Source organism: Cantharellus anzutake (assembly GCF_015039405.1).
Source record: "Cantharellus anzutake strain C23 chromosome Unknown EI90scaffold_22, whole genome shotgun sequence".
NCBI lineage: Eukaryota > Fungi > Basidiomycota > Agaricomycetes > Cantharellales > Hydnaceae > Cantharellus > Cantharellus anzutake.
Window position 1 is genome coordinate 847,893 of NW_024066972.1, and position 20,441 is coordinate 868,333.

General features: G+C 48.3%; 6 protein-coding genes across 6 annotated transcripts; 1 reads left to right on the forward strand and 5 right to left on the reverse strand.

The window, feature by feature from the left end:
- Positions 1–8,281: 8,281 nt before the first annotated feature.
- EI90DRAFT_2919763 (uncharacterized protein) lies at positions 8,282–9,564 on the reverse strand (the record flags this gene model as incomplete). The annotated part of the gene is made up of 2 exons (XM_039054715.1): positions 8,282–9,147; positions 9,213–9,564. The coding sequence occupies 2 exons, from the start codon at positions 9,562–9,564 to the stop codon at positions 8,282–8,284; spliced, it is 1,218 nt and encodes a 405-aa protein (XP_038916371.1).
- Positions 9,565–11,284: 1,720 nt separating this feature from the next.
- EI90DRAFT_3123404 (uncharacterized protein) lies at positions 11,285–11,793 on the reverse strand (the record flags this gene model as incomplete). The annotated part of the gene is made up of 2 exons (XM_039063611.1): positions 11,285–11,725; positions 11,779–11,793. The coding sequence occupies 2 exons, from the start codon at positions 11,791–11,793 to the stop codon at positions 11,285–11,287; spliced, it is 456 nt and encodes a 151-aa protein (XP_038916372.1).
- Positions 11,794–12,377: 584 nt separating this feature from the next.
- EI90DRAFT_2972375 (uncharacterized protein) lies at positions 12,378–13,932 on the reverse strand. Its single transcript, XM_039055751.1, has 2 exons — positions 13,365–13,932; positions 12,378–13,307 (listed from the first exon to the last, which is right to left on the reverse strand). The coding sequence occupies exons 1-2, from the start codon at positions 13,777–13,779 to the stop codon at positions 12,403–12,405; spliced, it is 1,320 nt and encodes a 439-aa protein (XP_038916373.1). The 5' UTR covers positions 13,780–13,932; the 3' UTR covers positions 12,378–12,402.
- A 768-nt stretch (positions 13,933–14,700) lies between these two features.
- EI90DRAFT_3016301 (uncharacterized protein) lies at positions 14,701–15,304 on the reverse strand (the record flags this gene model as incomplete). The annotated part of the gene is made up of 3 exons (XM_039056975.1): positions 14,701–14,762; positions 14,823–15,108; positions 15,269–15,304. 3 exons carry the CDS (start codon positions 15,302–15,304, stop codon positions 14,701–14,703), a joined length of 384 nt encoding a protein of 127 aa, XP_038916374.1.
- A 490-nt stretch (positions 15,305–15,794) lies between these two features.
- On the forward strand, positions 15,795–17,516 carry EI90DRAFT_2995867 (kinase-like domain-containing protein). The gene is made up of 6 exons (XM_039056202.1): positions 15,795–16,207; positions 16,283–16,351; positions 16,412–16,597; positions 16,654–16,722; positions 16,781–16,987; positions 17,038–17,516. The coding sequence occupies exons 1-6, from the start codon at positions 16,040–16,042 to the stop codon at positions 17,434–17,436; spliced, it is 1,098 nt and encodes a 365-aa protein (XP_038916375.1). The 5' UTR covers positions 15,795–16,039; the 3' UTR covers positions 17,437–17,516.
- A 758-nt stretch (positions 17,517–18,274) lies between these two features.
- On the reverse strand, positions 18,275–19,782 carry EI90DRAFT_3057259 (uncharacterized protein). Its single transcript, XM_039060280.1, has 2 exons — positions 19,224–19,782; positions 18,275–19,146 (listed from the first exon to the last, which is right to left on the reverse strand). The coding sequence occupies exons 1-2, from the start codon at positions 19,588–19,590 to the stop codon at positions 18,332–18,334; spliced, it is 1,182 nt and encodes a 393-aa protein (XP_038916376.1). The 5' UTR covers positions 19,591–19,782; the 3' UTR covers positions 18,275–18,331.
- Positions 19,783–20,441: the final 659 nt, after the last annotated feature.

Sequence of the window (20,441 nt, forward strand, 5' to 3'; positions counted from 1 at the left end):
ACTTTTAGGTTTCCCTAAAAGACCACATGCAAATTCCAACAAGAACAGCCCCTCTGACCACCTCCTCTAGGATGGCAGTTAGGTTCACTTCATCCCCAATACCGGGAATGGGCTGTTTACTTTGAAAGGGGCCTTGGGGTTCAGTTCCCCATTTGACCCACTTGTCATATCTGTACATACCCGATCCCAATCCGACTCCTGGACCCTCTGCTTCACCACCTCCAGAGTCCTACCCTATCTCTGTCCGCTCTGATATCCACCTTCAGACCAAACATCACTCCTCCTATCACTCCTCACATTACCTCCTTCCCTTCCATCCCTCTCCTACCCTATCACTGTCCACTCCGATATCCACCTTCGGACCTGATATCACTCCTCTTATTCCTCCTCTTACTCCACTCCTCACTCTTCTCCTTCCACCCCTCTTCCACCAAACCTCCACCAAGTTACAACCTTCCACCACCATCCCATACCTTCGCTCCGAGACTCCGTCATGGTCCTGACCTCGGACTTTGACCCCACCTCAGCTTAAGTCCATTGCATTGGTGACCTCATTCTATGTAAACACCATTGCCAATATTCCTCGGACTTTCAACCCCACCTCTGCAACCTCTGTAAGCTCCACAACCTCCAAGCTTTATGGGCCATACTCAGCACTTTTGCCACTTGTAATGTATCTTTCACACTTTCCCCTCATCCCTATTTGGACTACTGCTTCCTTTCATTTTAGCCAGTTAGTCATCAACCCCACTTCACCTCATCCTCCTGCCCCTTTGGGCTTCGCCCTCCCTACCTCCTTTTGGATGTACCACAGAGTCTAACCCATGACCTTCAGTACTGCTCCGCTTCCATCATCCCTTTGTCTCCATTTGGATGCCTTTGTTCTGATTTGGACCCCTTTGATTTCCTTGTGCTTTTGTCTCTCCACTATATACAGGTGCTTGTACATACTCATTTTAGGCCCTCAGTCTAAAATGAACCAGAAATGCCTCCTAGAGACTTCCTGCTCACTGCTTCTGAAATTAAGGACCAAATGGACAAACAGCAATGGCACAGCGCTGTAGGCAGGATAATCGCCCACACGCAGTGCCGGCTCAGATACCCGTTTCCACGATTAGAAAACCACCTTCCATCCATGCGACGACTCGGCACGAATTTGGTATCTAAAAATAGTGCTAATTCGTACAATTCCGACGATATCAAGAACGTCTTAATCGGAGGAGATTTGATGGAGTTCTATGTTGGACAAGTTAGGCACGGGCATGTGCAGGCATGGGAATCTCAAGCGGCAACCCAGAATTCCAGCCTCACTCGTTCCCACGGCATCCAATAAATTGGTAAAAATGCTCATTGGCTGCATAATAGTTCTATTCAGTCACATTTCCAATTTCGAATCTTAATTCCGTAAATCCGTTGAGATATCGCTTATTTTCTGTTATTTTCATATTTCACCATCATTTCAGTTATTGATTGATATTCTTTTATTGCTGCTGTTACCCTTTTTTATTATTTCGCCTAATAAGGTATCCAGGTGCCATATGGTACCAATATTTGCCATCTATTCTTTCTAAAAATAATTATTAGATATAATCCTGTACATACCGGATTTTTGAAAAGAAGTTCTCCCCTCCCCCAAAATTCTCTAAGGTGCTAGGATGCGCTAGAGTTGGAGTGAGTGTGTGGATTCCAACAGTAGGAATAAGGGCAGTGATCTAGCTCACAACGAGTGAGTAGTGGACACTGAGCCCGGACCTTGCGGAAATCCCGGAGAACTCACCACGGAGTTAAGGATCGAGATAAGCGAAGTTTAGAGAGAAAGTAGAGAGTTTAGGAGAGTTTGGCCCCACGAGCTTAGTCGGCATAGAGAGCCACAAGCCCTCTTTCAGCGCTCTGCATGAGTCACTGAGGCCAAGGTCCCTCCTTGCTAAGTCTCTGGTTCCACTCCAGAATTGTCCACTCTCACCCGGTTCTAACACCACTTCCCTCTCTTAGAAGAAGGAATATGTTCCTGCAGAGAAGGGGATGTGTGTCAGGGCACACACCCTGACTAGCCTGGACCCAGACCTGCATGTGTGCTCCACCCTGCATGCTCCATGCACTGCTTTTAAATTAGCTTGTGCATTTATTGCAGTGCTCAATGTAAGTTTGAAAGGTCAGTTGAGGTTCCAACCTTGGTGTTGACTCCTGCTATCCTCAAGCTGTCAGAATGTAGGCAGTATAGAGCTATGATTCAACAGGGGAGAAGAGTGAAAACCTGTTTCACCCTTCCCCACATTTTATATACATTGTTTACATCAAGGAATAAAAAGTAATAAACAATGAATAAAGATGTGTGCTATGCATGCATCTCCACCCTGAGACCCATCCGTTCCTTACAGTGGAACAGGATGAAACTTGGGTGGTGAGCAGTTATCATATTTATCTCGGACCAGTTTTTTTTTCTAATCAATAGGATTGTTTTTTTGCTTTTTAATTTAGGCCACACATTCATCATGGTGCTCAATCGGCAGGAGCAAACATAGTGTTGTAAATGTGGCATTCCAAATATGGCAACCCACTTCAGCAGTTCACTCACAACCCAGATGTAATATAGAAAGAAATATAACTGTAACTAACTAAAGAACATACGGTGCTGAAGCACCCATATTTATACTTCTCAACAATATTCCAGGCTCTTCTATGCCCAGCGCTTATGCAGGTGCCTAGTAACCTGTTGTTATGTAGCTCTCAGCAGGGACACTCGGATAACAGGGGAACAACCTGAACTTGATATTGTAACCGCACAGTGGTATAAGTAGTTAAGGTAATTACACAGATATCAGACAAGAACAATAAGAGAATGAGATACGCACAAGCGCTACATGTGGAACGCAGTCAACAGTGAGACACGCAGCACATGGTGAAGGGGTATCATATCGGCTAGCCAATATGGGCATGATATGCATACCTGCGCGTCGTCATGCCTTGCTCAACCACCACTCCCCCTCAAGTCATGACGTCGTCCATTAGTGAAGAAACAAATTTGGTGAAAACAGGGTTTGGAAGCGGTCTAGTAAAAATATCAGCTAAATTATCTTCAGAATGGATGTGAAAAATAGAAATATTTCCACATTCAACGTGGTCGCAAATAAAATGATGATGGATATCGATATGCTTACTGCGGCCATGGAACTGAGGGTCGCGCGACAACGCTATCGCACCTCAATTATCGCTGTTGAGCCTGAATGGATGCAGGGCCTCAAAACCTAGTTCCGCCATAAGCATATTATGCCAAAGTATGTGCTGAACAGCGTGGCTGATAGCAGCATATTTGGCCTCCAATGTAGAAAGGGCAATAGTGCCCTGCTTCTTTGATGTCCACGCAATCGGTCCACCAGACATAACAAACACGGCACCAGTAATGGAATGGCGATCGAAGTCTTCTGCATAGTCAGCATCAGCAAAACCTTTGGCAGTGAAACCAGAGTTAGATTTCCTATACACGATCCCACAATTGACAGTGCCTTTAAGGTAACGTAAGACATGCTTGACACCATGAACATGATTGGGTCCATATGTCATGTTGAATTGGGCAAGATGTTGGGTGGCGAATGCGATGTCGGGATGGGTGTTAATAGCCAACCACATAAGTGATCTGACCATAGTGAGGTAAGGGTAGTTTGGACGGGGGCCAGGGAATGGGGAAAGCTTCCTCTTGGGTGACATGGGTAGGTCTTCGACATTGCAGTTGACCATCCCAGCCCATTCGAGGACTTCGTGGGTATAGGATGATTGGGAGATGGTGATGGACTCATGTGTACGATCTTGCATTACTTTAATCCCAATGAAATGATGTAGCTCACCAAGGTCGCATGTGTCGAACTCAGACTTAAGTTCATCCTTGACTTGGTCCATGTGAGCATCATTGGCGAAAATTGCGGAGTCATCGACGTGGAACGTGATCATAGAGATTTGGTCATCTAAGCACCGAACGTAGACACATGAGTCCGTGAACAAATGGGTGTAGCCCAGATCGACGAGAGCAGCGTGCAAACGTCTATTCCAGACTCGGCCCACCTGTTTCAGGCCATAGAGCGTCTTCTTCAGCCTCAAGACCTTATCAGTCCCATCCTCATACCATGGTATCTGCTTCATATAGATCTCTTCCTCCAATTCCCCATTAAGATATGCCCCTACAACATCCATCTGGTGAATCTCCAGGTCTAGCTGCACAGCAAGTGCCAGCAGGAGCCTGAACGACTCAGTCCGCATCACTGGTGAGAAAGTCTCACCATAATCCATCCCCGGAACCTGCGCGAAACCCTGCGCAACCAACCGGGCCTTAAACTTCACAATCTCCCCCTCAGCATCCTTCTTCGTAGCTAGAACCCATCGACATCCAATGACTTTCCAATCCGCAGGTGCATGTACGGGTTCAAAAGTGTCCAGGTTTAGTAACTGTGCGACTTCGGATCCATCATGGCCTGCCAGTGCTCAGCATGAGGTCCTTGAAGAGCATCCTTGACCTCGGGTTTCTCGTCTGTGAAAGCTGCAAGAGCAACAGGGTCACAGTCCCCACAATGGGAGTACTGTGCCATTGATTGAACAGCACCATGGTCGGAGACAACCTTGAGGAAAGGCTCATTCAGAGGAGTACGGCATGTGTGGTATGGGTGGATGGGGTGGTTGGACTGATTGGAAGGAGGTTCAGAGTGTTTGGGAAGGGAAATGGGATTGTGGGTAGCGTGCTCCCCCTCTTCCTGCGTCGCCTGTCCACTTTCAGCAATCTCCCCCTCAGGTGATGGCAGTGGAAGAGGGAGGGAAGGTGGACTCTCAGGGGTGGGGTTAGGGAAAATGACATTCCGTGACTTCGCAACCTCCCCGCTGGACTTGTAATACCAGTAGGCAGTGGTCTCCTCTGAGTTGCCTAAGAACCTGAACTTGTTATAATGGGGATCTAACTTCCCATTCTTACCATATTGGTCTAGGATCCAAACATCACACCCAAATATATGAACGCCTGCGACACTTGGCTTCTTTCCAAAGAAGGACTCATATGGAGTTTGGCCATCAAGCGCACGTGTTGGGGTACGGTTTTTCAGGAAAGTGGTGTATGATACGGCATAGGGCCAGAGGGACTTGGGGAGTTGGGAATCGAACAACATGGCACACAAGTGGTCTAGAATGGTGCAGTTCAGATGCTCAGCAATGCCATTTTGGGCAGAGGAATGGGGAGCGGTTGTCATGTACGTAGTTCCTTGTTCAGCAAGAAAAGACTTCATCGAATCATTGAGATACTTGGTGCCGCTATCAAACTGGATGGCTTTGATTTTACGATTGAACTGAGTCTGGATGCGAGCAGCAAATCGATGATATTGAGTAACCGATTCAGATTTCTGATGAAGGAATGCTATGACGCTAAAACGGGTGGCAACATCGGTGAATGAAATGAAGTACTGATACCTGCCTTTGCCTAGAACCTGAGCCGGACCCCAGACATCAGTGATGATGAAGTCCCCGACTGATTTATACTTAGTTCTGGACTCTTTGGGGAAAGGCCTCAAGGTCTGCTTAGCTTGGATACAGGCTTCACAGGTAAAATTCAGAGTGGAATTGGGGGTAACCTCCAAGCCTTCAACGACTCCCATGTCCCTCATCATCCTAAGCGAGGACGGGTTAAGATGTCTGAGGGCCCGATGCCACTCCTCCCAGGTACGACTTTTGGGCGAAGAATCACCTGAAATCGCAGCTAGTATGGAAGGGGCATTGGCCACGACAGTCTGCATGTCGAGATGGTAGAGGTGGTCTTGGATTTGGCCATCACAGAGTGGTGTGCGATCACGCGTGAGAAGTTTGATCTGGCTGGACTGTGTTTGCATGGTACCACCGACATCATCGAGACGGGAAAGGGATAGGAGGTTGGGTTGGGATGATGGAATGTGTAGACAATTGTGGAGAGTGACAATCTGTGAAGAGTCCCCAGCATGCATTACTGTTGCAACAGTCCCGCGTCCTTGGATGGGAACCTTAGCTCCCCCTACACCAGTCACAAACTGGCCAGGGGTCTCTGCATAGTCAAAGAAGGCTTCTCGCTCAGATACAACGTGGTCATCCACACCAGTATCCCCAATCCATCGACTACCAGCCAGGACAGCAGGATTGGCAGATGTGACAAAGGAGAAGCTTGGCTCCTGCTCCTGAGAGGAGACATTTGCTGAATTCTTCTTCTTCTCGTCTGCTATCCGCTTCCGGCACTCCTTGGCCCAATGTCCATGCTTGTGGCAGTAGCAGCACTCAGAGTTGGATCGATCGGGTTTCTGTTTGTCTTTGTTTGGTTGGTCAGATTTGGAATTGAATGCGGAGTTGGATGGCTCTGTATTGCACGATTGACAACGATTGGCTTCGCCTTTAATCCTGTTAAGGATGTAATCAGCAGTGGCGCTCTTCACAGCAGTGTCCGTAGAGTCAAGATCTTTGAGTTCAATGGTAGAGGTGAAGCTATCCCAGGAGGTGGGGAGTGAGATAAGTAACGCCATTACAAACTCTGAGTCTTGAATGTTATCACTGGCTATGCGCAGATTATTATAGATTGTGCACATCTTCTGGATATGCATGTCCAGGTTGTCATCTTCGGCCATGCGAGTTGTGTATAACTCCCAGCAAAGGAATATGCGGGATGTGGCGCCGGTCACCTCAAATTCCCTTTTGAGGATCTTCCAGGCCGCCTCGGGGGTCTGAGAATTGACGACGAACATGTGGACGAATGGTGATACTTGCAGACGGATCAATGTAAGTGCCTTGCACTGTGCCTTCTCAGCTGTGGCCTTCTGAGTCGCGTCAGTGGGCAACATGTAACCGGTTTGAACGTAAGCCCATAGATCCGAGTAAGTCAGTATATCCTCCATGCTGGTTTTCCATTGAGTGTAGTTTTCCTTCCCGGACAAGATAGGGAGACGTTTGCCAAGGGATACCAAGTCTTTAGCCATGGGTTAGGTCGACTAGAAGTTGAGCACGAGGTTTAGATGTAAGCAGCGATCGAGTGTTTTGAGTTACGGTGGTTAAGCCCTAGGCTGGGCTCATAACCTGTTGTTATGTAGCTCTCAGCGGGGACACTCGGATAACAGGGGAACAACCTGAACTTGATATTGTAACCGCACAGTGGTATAAGTAGTTAAGGTAATTACACAGATATCAGACAAGAACAATAAGAGAATGAGATATGCGCAAGCGCTATATGTGGAACACAGTCAACAGTGAGACACACAGCACATGATGAAGGGGTATCATATCGGCTAGCCGATATGGGCATGATATGCGTACCGGCGTGTCATCATGTCTTGCTCAACCAACATAACCCCTAGAATATTCCCGGTTATTCCGGTTCAGTTTCATCATGTGACTCATATTCCAACACATAGGGTGCAGCAAAGTTTCACATTGCAAAGCCCCAAGGCTACTCACTTGATGCCGAATCCTGATGGGGAACTTGGGGATCAGTTATCACCTCACTCAAGCGAAGAGTCTTGGCAGCACAGGTATGGATGCAAATTACTACACTGTTGGAGCTGTGTCAAGTTGATTTGATTTGACATCACCCAAAATGCAGTCCTAGTCACACCAACAGCAACAGGCATAATTGCTGTGTTGTAGAGACTAGTCAGTTAGTGACATAGCGCTTGCGGCTACACTTGCACTATAATGAAGGGACCTGAGGTAAGACCAAAAGATGTTCTTTATTAAGCCTAGCTAATTGTGTATTTATACTACATCAGGGCTATGCTATAGATCAACGGATGCACAGTCACATCGGGGAGGTGGTGTCAGAATACTGTCCCATTACAACCGTTGGTTCAGTCACATGTCACAACAAGACTTTGAACAGATGAATGTATCGACAACTAATTCCCACGGGATCCGGGAGTTGCCGGAAACAGCAAATCCATTCAGTTTTATTCAGTTCAATATTCTCATGTGATGTATGGCACATGTCACACTGAGGGATGAACTACGCAAGAAGGAGCCGGCAATCCCCGAAACCTGTGGGAATGAACCTGCGGTTGTAATGGGACAGTAGTGGGATGTCGGTCAACAGCACAGCGTCAGATGTGGGATCCCTACTATGACTTGTATTCCAACATGCTGTCGTCTTTAACGAACAAGCATTAAGTAGGACTGCCATCAAGCACATAATTACATGCAGTACAGGGAGGCAAAGAATGTAGTGGGGAAAGAAATGTTGGAAGAGGCAAAATTTGTCCTGTAATTAAACACAATTTTAACTGGAAGCGCAGTACATATGCAACTATCCAAAATGCGGGATGAATGATGACCAAGATGGGGTCTGGTATAGGCTGGGTGGAGGTGAATGCAAAGAACTGAGGGCGAGAACAGTCAGGGTGACCCGCACAGCAGCGTAAACAAGTGGAGGAAGTAATACTATGCCCTTAAGAATAGACTCATGAACATGATCATCAAGCCATGCGACACAATCCCCAACCCATGCCTTAACCCATGCGACATCCACAACCCATCCAATCAAGAATAGAAAGACAGGAGCTGCTGTGATATATATCGCTGAAACCTGCCATAGAATCATCTCCGTGCATGTTGGAAAGGGAAACGACCATGCAAGGCAATGAATTCCCCCAAAGATCATCCCAGTGGCTGCAAATATGGACATGAATTCCAACCCCTTGGGCTCATCCACCCACATGAGGGACATCGGATCTGCATCAGTCTCCGTTTTAGGTGTTTGTTGATCGACACTCGTCTCGGAAGTCGGAGGAACAGAAGGGGACTTTTGCATCACATGGATTGGAAATTGAACGTTGACGGGTTTCTCCCACCACAACACGTAAACAAAGATATATAATGCCACATATGCCAGCGCCATTGTCTCGAGTTGCGATCTGTGCAAATGGTTTGCCCATCGGTTGGCATATTGAGTGATAAACCAGAGTAGTTGGAGGACAGTGATAATTTTGGAAAACGCATCGCCTTTGCTTCTGTCAAGAATTTCCTTCTGTGTTATTGCGACCTTTCTAGTATCCCCGGTGTTCTCAATTATGCCGGGGTATTGCTGCAAGTCATTTGGGCCCACAACGCTTCCTTCTGACGGGTCGAAGAAACCATTCATGACAACAAAGTATGAATGCGTCAAGGTCCACCCTTGTGGCAAGTAGTCAGTGCTCCATCCCTTCCTAACTTGTTTTCCCCTCAAATTCTGGGCGCACCTTCAACCATCTCGAATTTTTCTGATATTTTTCGAGATATCAAAAATTGGTCCCATGCAAGCACCAGAGTGAACTCCGGTGAAACCAGTGACCAGATCATCGTGACAATGCGCAGTATAAACACCGAGACATTATCATCATAAGATTGTGGTAGATCTGGGTGCACTGCTGTCCAAACGCAAGCAAATACAGTAAGGAGGCAGCTATAGACGATGCCCCATATCATTCGGTAATTCCGGGGATCGTTGTAACCATCAGATACATTTTGCAGGAAACAAGTCGTATTGTGAGGGGGGATGGGCGCCGAATAAACATTGTAGGCAAGAAGAACGTTGATAAGAGCTGTTGCCATCAGATCCGGCTCGAATGGGGACGTACAAACGCATCAAATACAGGTCGAGTATAAGCTTTATAATGTGAAGTGGGGGATTGCCGATGTTCAGCGCGTTATCAGCCATGCGGCAATTCCAGGGATTTCGAATTGCATCGATGTGAAATTAAGTTACCATGCGTCATTCACTTCGAACAAATTTCAAATTTGACTCTAGATTCAGTCGGTTGACTGTTGCGATAACATCCTTTCAATGGTGCGCGGTCATGAAAATCAGGGCCGGTTCGGGCCCTTGGGGCACTAGATATAGTTATATAACCCCCCAGGAAGTGTTGGCTCAGTCATTGCCATGGTCTCCTCACACTCGATGCGAGAAAACGCATTTCCCGCAGATTGTAGAGTTAGGTCCCTTCCCCACATCCCCGAAGGGGATAGGCCTCTCTCTTAGAAACTACATAAAGGGTGAATGAACCCCAGTCTTATTGGCGTCTGGCACATCCTTCATGACTTACAGGACGCTGGCCACTCTAAGCTGTACTGGGAATTCCACACCGCGCTAATGATCATCTCCTAGTTGTACTGAATAACTTCGTATACTATCACCTTGGCGGTGCTTCTTTACATCGGCAACGCCATCGACAACCTTCCTTGACACTGGCCATCTATCGCTCCTTCATACGACATGGCTCAGCTTCGGTTCTCGCCGTCTATTGCTACCACAATGACTACCGGGTCGAGCTCGCGGACTGCCGTGAAGCAACTGTTCTCCCTCTCACTCATTCCAACTAGGACGATGACAGAGAATACGTTCTCGTGCTCGCACTAGTTTCGATTCACGACAATTACTCAGGCGCTGGATGCTATAGATTCCATATTTACATGATTGACTATTGTCGTAGCTTCAGAGATTCAGTGCAAGCGCTGTACAATGAAATGGGAATCCTTTCCGAGGAGGCCACTCAGGGATTATTGTTCGAGTCACTCCGAGATCTGTGAATTCACCTAATCCCAGCTGATATGTGTGTTTTTTTTTTTGCAAATGGTGGACATCTCTCGAGCTCAGAGACAATCGTCGGGCCAACATGCTCCACAATATCCTGCTTCTACTGCACCCTCCGGCACCACACCCATCACACACACTCGGTGTCGAGACATGTCGATGAGTAAGGGTCAAGGCCAATTCTTCTCGACGGAATAAATCTCGTCGGCTCCGACTCTAGGAGTGAGCGCCAATGCATCGCCCTCAGCACACCCACAAAAACCAACCTCCAAACCAGCAAATCCCCTTCCTGCCCCAGCCTCCCCCAGCAACAATAGGTCGTACAACATGCATTCTAGAAGACCCAATGCTAGCTAATGACCCGAATCCTCGAGCACTGATTCCCCTGCGCAAGCTGCAATGCTGGGGACCCCATTGACTGGGGCGCCGAGGGTTTGCGAGACGATTGGCAAAGGCAGGTTATCTTCTTGCTATTGGGCAGAAGATGATGACGCTGCCTCCTCACATGCGAGGGACTCTGGAGGCTCCCATCGGGTGCGTCATCGTCGCTTTCGTTTAGCCTACCATTCTTACTCACCCTAGGTGATTTTCAAGCCTTCAATGTCGGCACCGCCCATTGAATACTTTCCCGCATTCTTCCATCTCTCGATCCCGGCCTGGCTGATTATATGGACCTTGCCGGTATTGGTGAATACTTCAGTGTGGCTTGTTTGTGGGATGGATTGAATGAGATGATGAATGTTACAGGCGCCATAAAACCTGAGACGATAAGTTATCTCCCTTTCCGAAATGCTCGCCTAACTTCGGACCGTCGTGACCTCTTTTGTTCCTGTTCCCCTCGCGTAATCCTCGTGCCTTGGCTCGAGGATCGATAACCTTGTAATCATGTTCAGCACGATGCGTCTCGGCCCTGTCATTCTTAGGGAACTCCAGTCGATGGCTGATCCAACCAGTGTCATTATCAACTTCAAGTGCGGCCTCCTCGCCACCCTCACCCATTTCTCCGGGCTTTGTATCATCTTCACCCATGCAATTGCTTGAAGGTCCCTCGACACGCGCATCCCTCGGCCTGGCTTTGAACCAGTCAAGGGTGGCAAGGAGGGCCTTTGCTTTTCCTTTTGCTCCAGCAGCTCGTTTTATTCTGTCGGTTCTTGTTGAAGAAGAGAAGGCCCCGATCCGGTCCTTTTCGATTTAGGTTCATCCTCGGAGTCACCACTCACTCAGCTGTTGCGCACGGGGGCATTGCTCATCATGGGGAGCTTGTTCAGGCTGGTCCGGTGAAGTAATATAATCAGTCATACGATTAGGCGTCTTTTTTGGGGGGAACTGGAGGTCATGCGGATTATGCAAAGTGGCCAGTACATTTGGCCAAGATGGCAGTGAAAGCGGGAGTCGGCAAAGAACTGCCCAGGAAGCAGAGCGAAGGGCTCAAGAAGTCCCTTCATTCACTCACCGAACGCCGGTGAGATCAGCCGCGGATGGCGCATCTTTTGAGGGGTGAAGCTTTGGCAGCTCCGGGGTGCCAGGTACGAAAGTTCATGTTCTACTATGCTACCCTTCTGATGAACCCTTAGGAGTTGTTCCGTTCAATCTCGGTGTCATTCAAGGCCCCACTACGGCCCTGCCAGTCGCGCCAACCGCGGCAAGTTTCAGGGGAAGAATGTGTGGGAATGGTGTGGGAAAAAAACGGTGTTTAATGCTGGGAGAGGTGAGAATCAAACGGATTGCGAGAGTCTTTTAATTTATCCCTATCTAACTTGTGATCTGATGGTTTTTAATCTGGCGCATCTAGGTCATACTCAAATGTAAACAATGGTAATAAAACATACAAATTGGAATATGAAGCACAGTACATACATCTATCCAAGATGTGGGAGAAATGAGGTCCAAGATGGGGTCTGGTAAAGATCAGGGGGGGGCGAACGCAGAGAAGTGATGGTAAGAACAAGCAAGATAATCCGGGCAATGACGTAAGAGGCTTCCATGAGAAACCCACATATTCTAGCTACGTAAGAGCAAAAATCAGCAGCCTGGCGACGAGTCATATAAAAGAAAAAATTTCCAAGAGCAGAACCATAAGTATCGTCTGCAGGGAGGAGAGTGATCCGTCGTGTTGACATATGCAAGGCATAAGGAATAGGGCACGCCACAATAATTATCGCTGAAATCCGCCACAGAATGGTCTCCTTGGGTGTTGGAAAGGGAAATGACCATGCCAAGCAATGGATCCCCCCGAAGATGATGCCCGCGGTTACACTAGCCCAAACAGGGCCATATCCAACGACCTCCGCTAGAGTGAGATTCAGAACTGCCCCATTCTCCACGCTGGGCGCTGGCTGATCGGCATTGACATCCGGAGGACCAGAACGGCTGGAATCTTTCGTCACACGGATCGGGAGTTGGATCAGAGTGGGTTTATGCCACCACAATATGTAATCGATGACACTTAGTGTCGCATACGCCAATGTCATTGTCTCGAGTTGCGACCGATGCAAACCGCCCGTCCATCGTTCGATGTAATGAACGATAAACCATAATAGTTGAAGGATAACGATAAATTTCGTAAACCAGTCCCCTTTGCTTTTGTCAAGAATTTCCTCCTTTGTTACTGCGGCCTTCCTAGCATTCCCAGACTCCACAATTATGCCAGGGTATTGCCCGAGGACGTCCAAGGGATCTTCGTTCCTCTTGGGAATCACTGCTCCTCTGGATGGGTCGAAGAAGCCACGCATGATGACAAAGAATGAATGCGTAGCCGTCCACCCTTGTGAGTTGAGTCAGATTCTTGTCTTGTATATTTCTCCTCAAATTCAGGGCACACCTTCGATCATCCTGCATCCTTTTGATATTCTCCGAGCGTCCAGGAGATCTCCCAACGCTCCCCCCAGAAGCACCTCCGGTGCAACGAGTGAAAGTATCATCAAGGGGCCACGGGACACTCCAGGCAACAGGGAATGGCCGGGCTTTGGTATATCTGGGTGTACGGCCGTCCAAACGCACGCAATAATCGTGAGCAGACAGGTATAGATGATACTCCACATAGTTTGACAATTGCGTAGGTCATTGCAAGCATTAGATATATCTGGCAAGAGACTCGTGGTGTTATGAGGGAGGATAGGCATTGCATACACACCATAGGCAAGAACGACGGATACAGGCACACCAAATACAGGTTGAGTATAAGCTTTATACTGTGGACTGGGCATGTCCCTATGTTCAAGCGCTATATCAGCCATGCGACTTCCTCAAGGCAAGCTGGTAGATGATTCTAGGGGTTCCGAATTAGATCTTTGATGACGGCTGGGAAGCTGCCAAGTTCAATGTGAGGTGCCTAGCTGATGATCAAACGGACATCGGACTTGATCTTAACTGCCGTGACAGGACGCTCGGTGGATTCAATGGGCTAATACAGTATGGCCGGGGACAAATGCGGTTCCGGAAATGTCTAACCATTCCCGGACTTTCACACGTCGGCGTGTGATGGTTCCTATGCAGTCGTCGAGTAGGTAAGCACGCAAGTGAAGGCATCGACCGTCCTGTAGATCCTGCAGCTTTTCTGAAATTAAGCAGGGAAAATCACACCGCGCGGCCGCGCGTATCCTCATTCAACTTTCACTTTACATAGGCTCAGTTTGGTCTGATTTGCTACCATTTTGAGTTATCACCAGCCCCATTCGTCCAAATCGCCACGCGCGCGGGCTTTTTTTTGCATTCAACTTTGATATCACGGCAAACAATTGATTCCGCCTTTGGTTAATTTCCCAGGAGAAACATTCCAGCAGTGGGGGAACCTTGGTTGGAATCCCCGTGGGGCACTGGAAAGGCAAACTGCAACGAGGAAGTTTGAGAAGCGCACCATGCAATTCGGAAATTAAACACCACAGACGCGCGTGTTGAACACGCACCAGCGTAGAAGCCAAGTTAATGAATTCACTCCGTATCAGTCTCCTGAACTATTCGAGAGAGCTGATCAGCTAGTACTATATGCTAGGGAATCCTTGTCAGCGGATGTCGCCTCATAGCTTTCAAATCACCAAGGCCAGCGGATCCCTGCGCAGTCCCGGAGCTTGCACAAGCACATTTTGTTTTCGAATCCTAGCCATAAGGTAACCCCTGCATGCCTTAAGTAACTGAGGACTGCCAGATCCCACAGCCCCTCACAGCCCCCTGCTGCGCATGTCGCATGTAGCAGGCATCAACGGTGGAATAGCAACGACACCTTTGCAGAGTGCAAGTCATGTCAACCTTAAATTCAACAGCCTATTGCGATAATTCAGACCATAGCGACCCATGTTACCCATCCGATTGTCGACCGACACCATCTCGCATACATTTGTGTCTCCCGCGGCAGGCACGTCAAACGAGACACTTATCCATTTATCCACTGCTGCCAGCGTCACTATCAGCATCATCAGGCCCAGCGGTTCAGCCCCAAGTTCACCCTTTGGGGAGACCACCTTACTTTGATATTTGACGAACCGGACTTTGGTGGTGTTGCAAGCGAAATGTCTGTTGTCGGTCGGATAAACAACTGTGTGGATTTTCTGGCTGGAAACGGAGGCGAGCTGTAACCCACAATGATCAAGCAGTCATTGGCCCTCGAACATTGGACGCTGGGGGATTGCGGAAAAGAAGATAACGATTACTGTGCTTTTGCTATGGGGGAACGAGTAGATTGGTTGAATTTCTGTTATTTATACCAGAGGCCCCGCTCTTACAACACACCCAGAACGGATTTGTACGGTCGTAAGCCCCACGCATAAAGCGACAGAAAGGTAGAACAGCGAAACCAACATACGAACTTATACGAGATACGAGAGGAGAGGTGGACACGAAGTCCTCATGGATCTGATACAACAGACGATGCGCCTTGTGCTGCTATAAATGCTTCACCGAGAACATGGTGGCCCATATCGATTCCCTTCCACTGACGGCCCATTGAGGCACATAGTCATACCCTCGCACTTAACACCGACCTTACGTCAAACAGACCCCTCATACAATCCAGTGAAGCCGCATCGGCGTATAGAGATAAGGTACCATCCTGCAGCATCACTTTCTCCCCTGGAGTTTGTGATAATTCAGGTCTGGCTGGCACTTTTCTCGATCCCGCCTACGATGGGAAGGCCAAACAAAGAGGGCACCAAGAATGAGGTCTTGTTTCGGAGTGTAGCTAGGTGTCTTGTTGGATGTTTAACCTCGGGAAAGCGCCAAGAGCAGTCCTCGGAATAAATACCCGATAATAAAGTGAGACAAGTCCACAATTCGGGTACACTTGTCCGCTTTTAATTTTGTCCAAGTGATGCCCAAAGTACAAGCGTATGTTCATGGGAGTGATATAATCCATCGGCTAACTAGCGAACTCACCATCCTTGACGCCGTTCACACAGGTGATTGGGAGCGCCAAAATTGAATAGTACACCCTCAAGTCCGTTCGTGCCCAAAAACGCGTTGGAGCACTAGCACAAGCATCACTGAGTGTCAATAATTATACTGATGTTCACTCCGGATGCGTCTCAAGAGGTAGAGGCTGTACTTCTTGAAGAACTATCTGCCGTAGATCCACGCAACCTTACAAGTTTGGTCAACGTCGATCTTGATCTCAACTGTAGGAGGGGCTGGGGGGGTTTTGGTGACGTATATTCGGGTGAATATCATAATTCCGTGCGTTCGCTCTTTCTTCGGGGATCAACTTTAGCGCCCACTGACGTAATCCGCACTTTTTACTTTTGCTTTCAGAACGTCTGCGTGAAGGTGCTTAAAGAAGTCCCTGTTATCAGCACAGACTGGCTTGGGAAGTTTATTCGGGTTCGTATATATCGTTTCCCTCCCTCTCCTTTGCCTTGGCTACAACCTTGCTCCTTTCAGCGGCTCAGACGAGAAGTCAAGGTTTGGCACAACTTGCGGCACGGAAATATTGTAGCATTTCTTGGCTGGACGCTACAGCGCGTTGTTGACGATAAATTACGTGTGAGCCTGATATCGGAGTGGGCTGAAGGTGGGAACGTGAAGGATTTCTTGCGCCGTAATCCACTTGGGGACCGCCCTCATCTCGTCAGTTGGTTGCGGATTTTTCAACTCCAAACTCCGTCGCTAATTAAGTCAGTTAGATTCGGGGAGCATGTCAAGGATTGGTTTATCTACATTCATGCGGTATAGTCCACGGAGACATCAAACCAGTGCGTTCAACCATAATTTCGTCCCTAGTACTGGTTTATCTACCGGTGACTGCAACAGGAGAATATACTTGTCCTGGGAGCGGATTGTAATGCACAATTATGCGATTTCGGGCTTTCCTCCATCCTCGACGATTTTACAACGCACGCCGAATCATCGAGCGTGATGAGCACTCCTAGGTACGCTTCCCCAGAACTAGTGGAGGCCATCATCACCGGGCGAAATGAACCCAGTGATGTTTGGGCTTTTGGGTGTACAGCTGCGGAGGTGAAAGTTATACTCAGGAATATGAGCCCAAGGACTGATTTGTGGTTCAGATTCTCACCGACCAGATCCCGTATAAGTGGGTATCAGGCCCGTTCCAGCTTCCTTCGGCCATCTCCAAGGGCCCTCCGTATGAATGGAGCAATGTCGGTTCCGTTGAAAGGTGCCTTTCGGCGTGTTTCGAACCTCGCCCTGAGCTACGACCCAGCGCTGCTGAGCTCAACCATCTGCTTGAGCGGGTGCAGCGAGGGGAAACACTGACCAGCTTACCAATTGGGGAGCTGAGGATTAGCGGATCGATGAGTACAAGAGGTGGAAGGGTAGTGTCCCATTCCCCTTTCGTTACGCGTCAGAACAAAGCGGCGCGGCCTCGTCCGACATCAGAAACTTCGGAATCCTCACTGCCAGGTGCCTCTAAGGAGAGAGAACGGAAGGAAAATCCAATGGTATGACTATGATTACCACTTACCTGACTATTTCAACTTATCTTATGGTTCCGCGTCGAAATCGGTGTCTCCCACGCCAGGCACGCCGGACTCATCCACTACTGCCAACCCCACCACCATCAGTCCCGGCGGGTCAGCCCCGCGTTCACTCGCAGAGCAACCGCCTATTTTCATAACAATCCTGATTTCGCTGGTATTGCAACCGAAATGTCCGTTGCAGGTCAGATAGGCAACTTTGTGAATTATCTGGCTAGAAACGGAGGTGAGTTGTATCCCACATCATGATACGGTTATTGGTCCTCAAACCTTGGTGAGAGAAGTTCGAGAGGAAAGGCAGGGACGAAAACGGAAAAGGTCACCTCTGTTGGATGCTGGGTTATCACGGAGAAAAAGATGACGATTATTGTGCTTTGGTCTTTACCTGGACATAAAGGGGGAGTAGATTCAGATTGGCCAAACCCTCGTTGTCTCTGTACACTTAAATCAGAAGCCCCACGCGTAGGAATAACCTAATACGCCCAGAATCAAACAATCAACTAAATAAACGGTAAAGGATGAGAAGCACGAACCCGGTAAGGCCGGCATTTGGCCGCACCATCTGGGTATTTTTGCCAACAATATTATTCATGCGAGGGGCAGGCTTCCCAGACATCGAGGGAATGGCTTGTATCTGAGTAGCCTAGGGGGAATTGGTTCGAGCGGTCGGAGATGGTCTCTTTGCAGCCATCCAAGGACCTCGGCAGTGCAGGGATGCCGGATGCCAAGTGAATCACTATGTGACTTGTGATGTCATGAATTTGAATCTTAATTAACGCAACCGCGCTCATGGTGAGTCATGTCCAATTGTAAACATGGGCTATCCCGCAGTACATAAAACACCCGAAGCGCGGTACATACACAGCTATCCAAAGTGCGGGAGGAATGATGACCAAGACGGGGTTTGGTATAGACTAGGCGGAGGTGAACGCAAAGAACTGAGGGTGAGAACAAGGAGGATGACCCGCGCAACGGCATAAACAAGTAAAAGAAGTACCATTATCATCATACCCAAATCATCATCAACATGATCACTAAGCCATCCGGCCAACGTTATAAAGACAGGAGCGACTGTAATATATATTGCTGAAACTCGCCATAAAATCATCTCCGTGTGGGTCGGAAAGGGGAATGACCATGCAAGGCAATGGATTCCCCCAAAGATCATCCCAGTGACTATAAACATCGACATGACTTCCATATCCTTGGGCTCAGACACTTGCACGGACATTGGATCTGCATCAGTCTCCGTTTTAGGTGTCGGTTCATCGACATTTGTCTCGGAAGTCGGAGGAACGGAAGGGGACTCTTCCATCACATGGATTGGGAATTGAATGTTAACGGGTTTATGCCACCACAACACATAAAGAAAGACGCATAATGCCGCGTACGCGAGCGTCATTGTCTCCAGTTGCGATCTTTGTAAATGGCTTGCCCACCGTCCGACGTATTGAGTGATAAACCATAGCAGCTGAACGACAATGATAAATTTGGAAAATGGGTCCCCTTTGCTTCTGTCAAGAATTTGTTTCTTTGTTATTGCGGCCTTCCTAGTATTCCCCGTCTTCTCGATTATGGCAGGATATTTCTGCAAGTCATTTAGGTCCACCGGCAATTCTAGTACCGGGTCGACTCGGAAACCATCCATGACGACAAAGTATGAATGCGTCAGGGTCCACCCTTATGACAAGTACAAGTCAGTACCTCGTCCCCTCCTAACTAAGACTTGTGTATTTCCTCTCAAACTCAGGACACACCTTCAACCATCTTGCACTTTTTGGATATTCTCCAAGACAACAAGAATTGGCGCCATGCGAGCGCCAGAATAACCTCCGGTGAAAGCAGTGAACCCATCACCATGGCAAAGCGCGACTTAAATGTGGGCGACTTGAACGCCCAGATACTATCATTGGGCCCTGGTACATTTGGGTGCGCTGCCGTCCAAACGCAAGCAAAGATGGCAAGGAGACAGCTATACACGATGCCCCACATCGTTCGGCAATTCTGGAGATCGTTGCAACCATCAGATACATTTTGCACGAAATAAGTCACATTGGGATGGGGGATGGGCGCTGAATAAACATTGGGGGCGAGAAGCAAGTTGATAACTAAAGCGGTTGCCATCGGATCCGGTCGAACGCAGGTGCAAGCACACCAAATACGGGTCGAGTATGAGCTTTGTACTTTGGACTGGGGCACATTCCCATGTTCAGCGCTTTATCAGCCGCGCAAGGTCCTTGTTCTTGGAAATTAATGAACGTGCGTTTTTCCATTCACTACGTTTGGTTCAGTATGGATCGTCGGCGCTAACACAGCCTCCGAATTGCAGTGCAAGTCCTGTCGGCGTCTGACACATCATTCATATCATGTTTTTATCCACCGACTCTCAGAACCCCGGCCACTCTAGGCTGTACTGGGAGTTCCGTACCGCGCCAACGACCATCTCCTAAATAACTTCATATACCATCACCTTGGCCGTGCTTCTCTATATCTTTACATTGGCGCCATCTATTGCACCTTCATGCAACGTGGCTCAGCTTGAATTCTCGCCATTTACTTTTGCCACCACAACGACTACCGTCGCGCACTGCCGTGTCCGCTCCCTTTTGGAGTCGCCACAAGTCACGACAGTTCCCTCCCACTAGGACGGTGACAGAGAGAACGTTCTCGTGCTCATACTAGTTTCGGTTCACAACAATTACTCTGGCACCAGATGCTATAGATTGCATACCCACACGATTGACTATTGTCGTAGGCTTCGGAGATTCGGTTCAAGCGTTGTACAACGAAATGGGAATCCTTCCCGAGGAGGCTACTCCCTATTAATACACCTCAGGGATAATTCTTCAAGGTATGCGAATTCACCTAATCCCAGCTTGTATGTGCTTTTCGCAGATAGTGGACAGCGTTCTGGGACATTTCCCGGGAACGGAGACAATCATCGGGTCAGCACGCTCCACAACACTCTAATTCTA

Excerpts from the sequence above, each read along its gene's own strand:
- EI90DRAFT_3057259 (XM_039060280.1), bottom strand. The coding sequence starts at position 19,590 with ATGGCAACCGCTTTAGTTATCAACTTGCTTCTCGCCCCCAATGTTTAT. Across the intron at positions 19,147-19,223 it reads AAAGTGCAAGATGGTTGAAG|GGTGGACCCTGACGCATTCA; the intron begins GTGTGTCCTGAG and ends ACTTGTCATAAG.
- EI90DRAFT_2995867 (XM_039056202.1), top strand. The coding sequence starts at position 16,040 with ATGTTCACTCCGGATGCGTCTCAAGAGGTAGAGGCTGTACTTCTTGAA. Across the intron at positions 16,208-16,282 it reads CGGGTGAATATCATAATTCC|AACGTCTGCGTGAAGGTGCT; the intron begins GTGCGTTCGCTC and ends TTTTGCTTTCAG. Across the intron at positions 16,598-16,653 it reads TTGGGGACCGCCCTCATCTC|ATTCGGGGAGCATGTCAAGG; the intron begins GTCAGTTGGTTG and ends TAAGTCAGTTAG.
- EI90DRAFT_2972375 (XM_039055751.1), bottom strand. The coding sequence starts at position 13,779 with ATGGCTGATATAGCGCTTGAACATAGGGACATGCCCAGTCCACAGTAT. Across the intron at positions 13,308-13,364 it reads AGGATGCAGGATGATCGAAG|GGTGGACGGCTACGCATTCA; the intron begins GTGTGCCCTGAA and ends TCAACTCACAAG.